The sequence below is a fragment of the Vollenhovia emeryi genome, unplaced genomic scaffold, assembly GCF_000949405.1.
Source record: "Vollenhovia emeryi isolate VEMERY1.0 unplaced genomic scaffold, V.emery_V1.0 DF939191.1, whole genome shotgun sequence".
Classification (NCBI taxonomy): domain Eukaryota; kingdom Metazoa; phylum Arthropoda; class Insecta; order Hymenoptera; family Formicidae; genus Vollenhovia; species Vollenhovia emeryi.
Genome location: NW_011967175.1, coordinates 1,105,046 through 1,115,035, shown reverse-complemented (window position 1 = coordinate 1,115,035; position 9,990 = coordinate 1,105,046). Strand labels below are relative to the sequence as shown.

The following is a 9,990-nucleotide window of genomic DNA, read 5'->3' as shown; positions in this document are numbered from 1 at the left end:
TGATGTCTAGATTGCATCGCGGTTTTACTTGATCGTGCTTTTGAATTCGTTGTTTATAAATTGTGTACGTTGATTACAGAGAGAGAGAGAGAGAGAGAGAGAGAGAGAGAGAGAGAGAGAGAGAGAGAGAGAGATGAACAGATGCATGATAAGTAAAATTTTAGGAGAGACTTACGTTGCAAGAGCCTTTCTCTATTGACGGATCGTACGCGCAAACATGCGTAGAATAGATGTTGTATCCCCTATTGTTGTACATATACTTGCAGTACATTTGGTCAGCGATGAAGATGTTGACTCGTTGTAGCTTAGGGGTACTTGGTCCACCTTGCTGCAATTTCGTATAATATTTATAACTGCTGCTCTCGAAATGGCACTTAATTTACTTATCCTTTTATACCATATTTTATATAAGTATTCTGATATCATAATAGTTAAATATGAAAAATTGGAACTAGCAATTTCTACATGGAAATTACAGATTGGATGATAAGTAGAATGATGAAAGGCTCACCCAGAGTCTGCCCCATCCCGAGACAACGGCTACATCGTTAGCCTTAACATCGTGATATTTTGGTGGCAGAGGAACGTGTCTGACGGTGAACGATTCTTTGAAGGGATTTTGAACCTGAAAGTTTTTACTTGAGATTTGTAATTTATGATTAGGAGAAAAAATAGAATGATCGTAATTGCATCAAGTGAACAGAAATTTTAAGTCCCGCTTACCTTCAGTAGAGCGATATCGTTAATCCAGGAATTAGATGCGTCATATTCTTCGTGTACAATGATTTTTACGATATTATGCTGCGATTTCGGTTTGGTTAGGTCAATCGTTGCAGCAACAACTTTTATTCCACTTGCAGATTTGCTACAATACGAAATTTATAATTGCTTAAATTTTCGTTTAAATATATAACAGTGAGTCATATTTCTTACATTGGTAAAATAATGTTTGTAAGAACGTATCGAAAAATTTATAGTTGATTGATGTATTAACATGATATGAAATTATTTTATTAAATGTAGGAATAATATAATAATAATATGTACCCGGAAACACAGTGGGCTGCTGTGATGACATAGTTATCGTTCAGGATGGAGCCGCCACAGAAATGGAAGTTAGAATCACGTTCTTGAAGAGACACCTGTAAATATCATAATCTTCTATAATATCTGCTCATTTATTCGAGTAATATTTTCATGTACACGTTCCTACGCTTAATTAAAATGGAATGTATTTTCATATAAACATTTTACATATACTAGTTTATATATGTTTATTATTCTAATGAAGATATCTTTTGATAACATGTACCTGATACGGTATCTCGCCTATTTTGGCATCCTCTCCATTCACGATTCTGGGATCAAAGAGTGGAAGGATCCCAGCTGCAACGATAAAACATTATTATTATTTGTAAAATGCAACCAAAAAACGCAATTTTCGCAAATAAGAAAACAAAGTTTGTTTCTCAGGTGTATTTTAAAATACATTTTTAAATCTGCGGATTGGCAGTCATTTAACAAAGATTTGTTGAAAGTTATTAACAATAATTTTGCAATTATATATTACTGTTCATGTATAACATATGACTGCCATATAATTCACAGAAAATTATTTTTGAATAATATGAAACAATAAAGCGATTTTGTTGCCAAGATATTTCTAAGGCAACTACATTAATTTGTATTCGCTTGTGTGGCGAATTATTATCAGTCAACTCGAGAGGATCATTACTCACCGTGGGAGAAAGCCAAAAGACTGAGGAGGCACAATATTCTCAACGCCATGGTCTGTTTACTGACCGAAGTGTGATGTGAAAACGACGACCGCGAATTTATACGTATCTGTTTCTAATTTCATCGCCCCCCTGCCATATACCTAGTCCAATGATTGACAAGTTCTCTTAAGAAATCTAGATTAGATATATCAGTTTTGAAGAAGAATATCGAAGATGTCGTTGATACAGATTACAATGATCAATTGTATTGATAAGCACGCGATACTGTGTCATTGGAACCTTATTCCCTCGAAATGTTCTCCGTATGCGATTGATCGCTGTTTTATACATTAGCTGAGATTATATTTTAACTTTTGAAAATATAAAAATTATTAATTTAAAGAATTACATTAGTCGATTGTCGACCAATTTGTAGCTTCTTATATATATTTAAAAAATATTTTAGTCCACAATTTTTTATTTGAGATCATTTTAATACAATCATCAAGATTAAATAAATTTTAACATATTTCACTTAGAACGGATAGAATTTGTAACATCTTCTCTTTCTGGCGGTCGCAGCTTGCCGAAAGTTCTTCTTTCGTTTCCGATTCCCTTTTCTATATTTGTGAATCTTAAGGAAGACATGCGCCTGATTTTCCAAAGAACGTCTCTTATTTTCTATTTTCTTTTCCACAAGTACAACGTCGCGTCGCTAGGCGTTATAGAGGAAGTAAAAAGAATACACTTAGTGCTCTCTAAAAGTCAATCAGCGAATTATCGCTGAAAACAGTGACTATTCACTGTTTTCAGTGATAATCCACCGATTGGCTTTGAGAGAGTCGGCTACTATTGACACGATTAACGAATATCTTCAATCTACGGTAATGTATTACTGAATTGAGAATTGCCGTTATAATCGTGACTGTCAATTACGGCTAAAACGTGCGCGTCCACCGCTTTCGCTCTGCCAAGTGTCACCGGAAATGAGAGCAACACGTCAGTGTCGCGCGGTCACGGAGTATTGTTTTCGCGACAGAGCCGGGGTTCTATTCGACTTTTAGCTCTATCCAATAGTTCTATATCGAAATTCACTTGAGTTCGATACGTGACAAGTGATAAAAGGCATCTGTCGCGCGAGAATTCTTTGTCACGGCCTTTTTGGGTGGTCTAACTCCAGTGGTTTTTTTTTAATGAATCATTAATATTTATTTCGTCGAAAATGTGTACAGAATTTTGAGGGCACCTACTATGTACAACCCTATGTCGCATCGTTATCACACATTTTTTACATGAAGAAATATCTCCTTCCCTCGGTTGTAAGGACCGACATTTAGTAAGTTATACGAAGGACAGAGTACGAATCATAGTTGGAAGCTAGTAGGTTTAGACCGCGTTAGCCTTAATCCAATCCAGATAAGAGACAACGCGTGTGTAGACGGTGGGGTAGGTGGTGCTGGCGCAGCCATTCGCCCAGGATACCAATCCAACGAGTTTTCCACCGACAGTCAATGGGCCACCAGAGTCACCCTGGAAAAAACAAGGTGTTAAAACTTGATGTCTAGAGTGCATCGCGGTTTTACTTGATCGTGCTTATAAATTCGTTGTTTATAAATTGAGTATGTTAATTAGAGAGAGAGAGAGAGAGAGAGAGAGAGAGAGAGAGAGAGAGAGAGAGATGGACAGATGCATGATAAGTAAAATTTTAGGAGAAACTTACGTGGCAAGAACCTTTCTCTATTGACGGATCATACGCGCAAACTTGCGTAGGACGGACATTGTATCCCATATTGTTGTACATATACTTGCAGTAATTTTGGTCAGCGATGAGGATGTTGACTCGTTGTAGCTTAGTGGTAGTTGGTCCACCTTGCTGCAATTTCGTATAATATTTATAACTGCTGCTCTCAAAATGGCACTAAATTTTCTTATCCTTTTATACCATATTTTATATAAGTATTCAGATATCAGAATAATTGAATATAAAAAATCGGAACTAGCAATTTCTACATGGAAATTGGATGATAAGTAGAATGATGAAAGGCTCACCCAGAGTCTGCCCCATCCCGAGACAACGGCTACATCGTTAGCCTTAACGTCGTGACCTTTTGGTGGCAGAGGAACGTGTCCGACGGTGGACGATTCTTTGAAGGGATTTTGAACCTGAAAGTTTTTACTTGAGATTTGTAATTTATAATTAGGAGAAAAAATAGAATGATCGTAATTGCATCAAGTGAACAGAAATTTTAAGTCCCGCTTACCTTCAGTAGAGCGATATCGTTAATCCAGGAATTAGATGCGTCATATTCTTCGTGTACAATAATTTTTACGATATTATGCTGCGATTTCGGTTTGGTTAGGTCAATCGTTGCAGCAACAGCTTTTATTCCACTTGCAGATTTGCTACAATACAAAATTTATAATTGCTTAAATTTTCGTTTAAATATATAACAGTGAGTCATATTTCTTACATTGGTAAAATAATGTTTCTACGAACGTATAAAAAAATTTATAGTTGATTGATATATTAACATGATATGAAATTATTTTATTAAATGTAGGAATAATATAATAATAATATGTACCCGGAAACACAGTGGGCTGCTGTGATGACATAGTTATCGTTCAGGATGGAGCCGCCACAGAAATGGAAGTTAGAAGCACGTTCTTGAAGAGACACCTGTAAATATCATAATCTTCTAATATCTGCTCATTTGTTCGAGTAATATTTTCATGTACACGTTCCTACACTTAATTAAAATGGAAAGTATTTTCATATAAACATTTTACGTATACTAATTTATACATGTTTATTTTTCTAATGAAGATATCTTTTGATAACATGTACCTGATACGGTATCTCGCCTATTTTGGCATCCTCGCCATTCACGATTCTGGGATCAAAGAGTGGAAGGATCCCAGCTGCAACGGTAAAACATTATTATTATTTGTAAAATGCAACCAAAAAACGCAATTTTCGCAAACAGAAAAACAAAGTTTGTTTCTCAGGTGTATTTTAAAATACATTTTTAAGTCTGCGGATTGGCAGTCATTCAACCAAGTTTTGTTGAAAGTTATTAACAATAATTTTGCGATTATATATTACTATTCATGTATAATATATGACTGCCATATAATTCACAGAAAATTATTTTTGAGTAATATGAAACAATAAAGCGATTTTGTTGCCAAGATATTTCTAGGGCAACTACGTTAATTTGTATTCGCTTGTGTGACGAATTATTATCAGTTAACTCGAGAGGATCATTACTCACCGTGGGAGAAAGCCAGAAGACTGAGGAGGCACAGTATTCTCAACGCCATGGTCTGTTCACTGACCGAAGTGTGATATGAAAACGACGACCGCGAATTTATACGTATCTGTTTCTAATTGCATCGCCCCACTTCCGTAAACCTAGTCCAATGATTGACAAGTTTTCTTAAGAAATCTAGATAAGATATATCAGTTTTGAAGAAGAATATCGAAGATGTCGTTGGTACAGATTGCAATGATCAATTGTATTGATAAGCACGCGATACTGTGTCACTGGAATCTTATTCCCTCGAAATGTTCTCCGTATGCGATTGATCGTTGTTTTATACGTTAGTTGAGATTGTATTTTAACTTTTGAAAATATAAAAATTATTAATTTAAAGAATTACATTAGTCGTTTGTCGACCAATTTGTAGCTTTTTATATAAATTTAAAAAATATTTTAGTACACAGTTTTTTATTTGAGATCATTTTAACACAACCATCAAGATTAAATAAATTTTAACATATTTCACTTAGAACGGATATAATTTGTAACAAGTCATTATGTGTAATGTTTTTTCAAGTTATTATTAATATTACTTTTCTTATCGTTCTGTGGAAACAATAATCGTATTCCGTCTCATTTGTGATATATGATATGGTTTCGGATTTTCCCATATCTCTTAATCTAGCTTGATGTATCTTTCAAACAGCTCTTTAATGCGATTAAATCGGATATGAGTTTTTCGATTGATATGATAATAACATCATTAAGCTTTGCATTTTGTATAGTTTATCATTTAATGAATCACATAATGAGTTGGTTTTTTTGTACCTCCGTAGACAATAATATTTTTATCTTCGCGGAATTAATCTATTGATTAAAGTTATCGCTCATTAACTTGTACGCAAACAACTTACACGTTAGATTAGATATGAATGACTATTAAAAATCTCATCAGTTTCTTGACTTTTTATGAGCTAGAAGAACAACTTTCTTGTTAGATTCGCACAGTGTTATATTGGATTGTGTAAACTAAATGTTGTAAAATTTTTGCAATTATTATATTAGGAAAAATGATGTAAGATTGACGTTGCGAGATAATAAGTTTGTCGAAAATTGTAAGTTACGCTGTATATTAAAAACTTTAATAGTCTTCTTAAAAGTTCCATGCTCGCGGCGCTAATTTCAATAGGAAGTCTCACGAGGGATGAAGTTTCGGTCCTCATAGCTTGCGAATTTTTATCAGAAAGTCCTGACGGACCGTTGAACGGATAAGTAGGAGACAATCGATCGCACAGGTCCAGGATGGCTGCGGGCTGTCAGAGTTTCAGGATTCGTCCGCAACCAGCGACCTCGTGCCTTGATCGTGTAATCGACCGAATGGATGATCAAAGCGTCGATCGACATCACTGATACTTTGCGTGCACGAACTCTCAATCGTGTTCGCCCGGCCTTTATTAAACTTCCTAGTAGCATGTGGTAGTTCCAAATAAATTTACAACTCATACATGGAATTAGTTAACTCTCAAGCGAATTCATAGCGATGAATGCAGTTCGTTCAGAATTTGTAATCGCAGATTGCGCTTTTCATTGCTGATGAGAAACCGAGGTAGAAGAAAAGTAGGTTGAAAAATTGGACATTCAAATTTTATTAGTGTTTAATGTTCAACGTTGACGTAACATCGCAGTTATTAAATGTTTATTTATTTTGTGACATCTGTATGCGATACCGATGAGGATATTTATCAAATTTGAGTAATGTATTTATCAATATGTTTATGACGGTGTATTGTACAAATAGGAGCGCGATCGTTTATGAACTGTGATAATGGTAACTCGATGAAAATCGTACAACAAAAATATTTTTGGTGCGATAAAAAATATTTCAAATAATTCGCTTCGCAATGCGCGCACTTGAAACATATCGGATGTGAATCGAAACTATAAGTTCCTCAATCACGCCTATTTCAAATAGCAAATGTGAGTTAGGGGGGCCCATCTTATCAGTTAGAATCTGTTTCGCTGCCGTTCGGTGTTTTATAAAAATTGTTTGCCAACAGAAGTGCCACGATAAGTAGCGCTTGTTTTAATGATAGGCAGGCGCGTAAAAATGCGGCAAATGGAACAGAAGAAATTATATCTTTGCACTGATACATTTTTATGCTTTGCTCACAAATCCACTTCGCAAATTTGCTCGTTGGGCGTGCATTATACGAGCGCATATTGTTTGCACAGGGGAATCTATTTCCTTACGTCGGTGAAGTTTGCTGTCGCATGTTTTATTCAAGAGTCCCTTTTGGAATATCGGTTGTTGCAAAACTACAAATGGAATAAAAGGTTCAAAAGGTTCTCCGGGAACAACGGGCGCTTCTCGCGCTGGCGTTCGTGAGAATCGGGGGAACACGGTTTTTCCTTCCACGCGTAAAATTGCCAAGATTTTCAAACAAAGCGAGCGCGTTTAAAGGGAGGAAGAATTTATGAGAAGAAGTATAAAAGTACGCATTTCCTGGGCTATTATTTACGTGGAGAGAGGCGTGTATAATTCGTATTATAATGATTATCATTAACAAGACGTTTTACCGCGTTTATACTTTATATAGCATGTACACACATGTATATTGTTGTAATGTGTTTTACGTTCTCGGAGATATTTTTATCTACGAGTAATTTTGAATAGATTTCTGAATTAATATGATGAATTTTATATTTCCACAAGTTGCTCAAACACCATTGATTTTTATAATTAATTATCTATATTTCGACATTTAATTAAATTAATTAATTTCCCTGTATTAAAGAGTTATTTCAATATAGTTCGCTATTATTAATTCACACGTGATTTAAACGAGGTCACGATAGTGATTATAGCTACGGCGGAATAAAGAAAACGTTTATCAAAACGTCAGGACGTCGCGTCGGAATCACGGCATTATTCTGCGATTTTCTTAACAATTGCACGATTTATTGAGGTACGTTGAACTTCGACAATGCCCTCGCTGAAGCGACCGTCAGAGACGGTTGAGCGGGTGCGTGCGGTTTTCCTCGCTTCTCCTCTCTTGCACGTCCTCGGAAAAGTGGTAGACGGTGGCGTCTACACATTACGACGCTACGCGCATGACCCGTCGCGATAAAAAGAGCATCGATTGCCAGTTTGCGTAAAATTCTCGGATCTGTCCTGTGCGGATATCGACGCCGCTTATTAACGCCCAGCCTCGCACTCGTGGTTATCATTCGTACGATTGTATGATACGAGGCTCTCTTTATCTCCATTTTGCTTCAGTCTCGTCGGGCACGATACCCGAAATCGATTTCATCTTTCGAAAAAGAAAGCTTTATCTTCACCTTAAAGGTGAAATCGAGAAGATATAGCGCTTCTCATAAGGCCGGTTTTTCCAAACTCTTGGTAAACTAACTCTTGGGGAAAATGTACCTTAGAAAACCTTGAAATTTTACTTTAGAAGAATAGGAACTGTGAAAAGTGAATTAGGACACTTTAAACTGTTATTTAAGGTAAACTTAAAACTTACTTTAAGAATTTAAAAGAAAACTTTAAGAATTGTGAAAAGTATGTGATATAATTTGATATAATTTCTAATCTCGCGTGCGGTTTTCTTCTTACGAGAAAGTGCTATGCCGCGCGGCCCTCTAGCGGGAACTTCGACAGTCTTGGCCATCTAAAAATTACTTCAAGTGTCCAAAATTACTCCAAAATTTTTTAAGTAAGCTTTTAACTTCTTTAAGTAAACTCTTAGATTTGAAAGTGTACTTGTAAAACTTTGACTTAATTTAAAGTAAATTTTCTCAAGGGAATAGTTAACTTATATGTCTATCTTTGTTTAATTTAAAAGAGCAACAAAGACATACTTGATTTAATTATTAGTTAACTTACCAAGTGGTTGGAACACCCGGCCCATAGTTATTTTAAGTGACGATAACGCGTACAACCGAATTGCGTTTGTAGTATGGAAATGTAAAGCGCGATTTGACCAGCTAAAATTAATATCACTACGTAAATATTTGCATACGTAAGTTACTTGTCGAAACTGCCAAATTAATTTAAGATGCAATTCTTTTATGTTTTCAATAAAAACAGAAAGAGCGTAGAAACGTAGATTTTGTTTTTGGCCAATATATCAATGGAACTTCCATATTTATCGAGCAACATACCGCACCGTTTAAAAACATATGGGAAACTGTTATTGATTTGTTTAAATTGCCAGCGGCGGCAATATGGGGTCATGCATGAGTTACGTCGCCTCGTTCAGAATGATAATCGAGTCTGTTGATTTGACCAATATAGACGATCGATAAATTTATTAACGACAACCGCAACTGCACTACGCGTGTTTGTCGAACTAATAAAACGTTAATCTCAACGCAGTGGCGCGTGCAAATAGAAGATCGTTTTAGATCAACAAGTATTTCCTCGTGCATAAACCACGCCGGCAGATTTCGCACGTTTCCGCCCAGTATATCATAAACTGCTTGTGTCAACGTGTGAATACGTGTTGCCGGATAACACGTTAACGTTCACTTATTACGTCGTGTATTATTGGGAACAAACAGACGCTTCTTATATCCTCGCGAGAAATAAATTGCGTTAATCGCGGTACTGCTGTAATGTCGCGTAACGCCTCTGTAATTAGTCAAGTGCAAATTACGGCCGGTGCGCGTTCATGGCAAGTTAGCAGCGCTACGGGGGTAAGTTAATTATCGTCAAGGCGGCGGAGCAGATTATATGAATAATCATGATCGTGTGTGCAGCAACTAATTATAGACAGAGAATACGGCTGAGAAATATGTGACGTTACCTAATGACTTTACCGATGACTTTATCTAAACGACGTTATTTAGCATGTTATTCTGCTCTGTAACTCTAATTTTCTTTACGGTCTGATTTTATTCCGCGAGACAAATGCAAAAAACGTAAGATAATCTGGACGACTTGTCGCGCTCGCTTATCTTAGTCGACTGTTTGGATTAAAGGGCCATTTATTCATAAAGAGGTAACG

General features: G+C 36.0%; 2 protein-coding genes across 2 annotated transcripts; both read right to left on the bottom strand.

Moving 5' to 3' along the window:
• Positions 1 to 122: 122 nt before the first annotated feature.
• Positions 123 to 1,837, bottom strand: LOC105562306 (mite allergen Der f 3-like). Its single transcript, XM_012013048.1, has 6 exons — positions 1,740 to 1,837; positions 1,313 to 1,386; positions 1,048 to 1,142; positions 724 to 865; positions 512 to 625; positions 123 to 328 (listed from the first exon to the last, which is right to left on the bottom strand). Exons 1-6 carry the CDS (start codon positions 1,786 to 1,788, stop codon positions 161 to 163), a joined length of 642 nt encoding a protein of 213 aa, XP_011868438.1. The 5' UTR covers positions 1,789 to 1,837; the 3' UTR covers positions 123 to 160.
• Positions 1,838 to 2,901: 1,064 nt separating this feature from the next.
• Positions 2,902 to 5,097, bottom strand: LOC105562305 (chymotrypsin-2). The gene is made up of 7 exons (XM_012013047.1): positions 4,994 to 5,097; positions 4,567 to 4,640; positions 4,304 to 4,398; positions 3,980 to 4,121; positions 3,768 to 3,881; positions 3,439 to 3,591; positions 2,902 to 3,248 (listed from the first exon to the last, which is right to left on the bottom strand). The coding sequence occupies exons 1-7, from the start codon at positions 5,040 to 5,042 to the stop codon at positions 3,105 to 3,107; spliced, it is 771 nt and encodes a 256-aa protein (XP_011868437.1). The 5' UTR covers positions 5,043 to 5,097; the 3' UTR covers positions 2,902 to 3,104.
• Between the last annotated feature and the right edge of the window lie 4,893 nt (positions 5,098 to 9,990).

Excerpts from the sequence above, each read along its gene's own strand:
- LOC105562305 (XM_012013047.1), bottom strand. The coding sequence starts at position 5,042 with ATGGCGTTGAGAATACTGTGCCTCCTCAGTCTTCTGGCTTTCTCCCAC. Across the intron at positions 4,399-4,566 it reads TAGGCGAGATACCGTATCAG|GTGTCTCTTCAAGAACGTGC; the intron begins GTACATGTTATC and ends TGATATTTACAG. Across the intron at positions 3,592-3,767 it reads CGGGATGGGGCAGACTCTGG|CAAGGTGGACCAACTACCAC; the intron begins GTGAGCCTTTCA and ends ACGAAATTGCAG.
- LOC105562306 (XM_012013048.1), bottom strand. The coding sequence starts at position 1,788 with ATGGCGTTGAGAATATTGTGCCTCCTCAGTCTTTTGGCTTTCTCCCAC. Across the intron at positions 1,143-1,312 it reads TAGGCGAGATACCGTATCAG|GTGTCTCTTCAAGAACGTGA; the intron begins GTACATGTTATC and ends TGATATTTACAG. Across the intron at positions 866-1,047 it reads GCAGCCCACTGTGTTTCCGG|CAAATCTGCAAGTGGAATAA; the intron begins GTACATATTATT and ends TTCGTATTGTAG.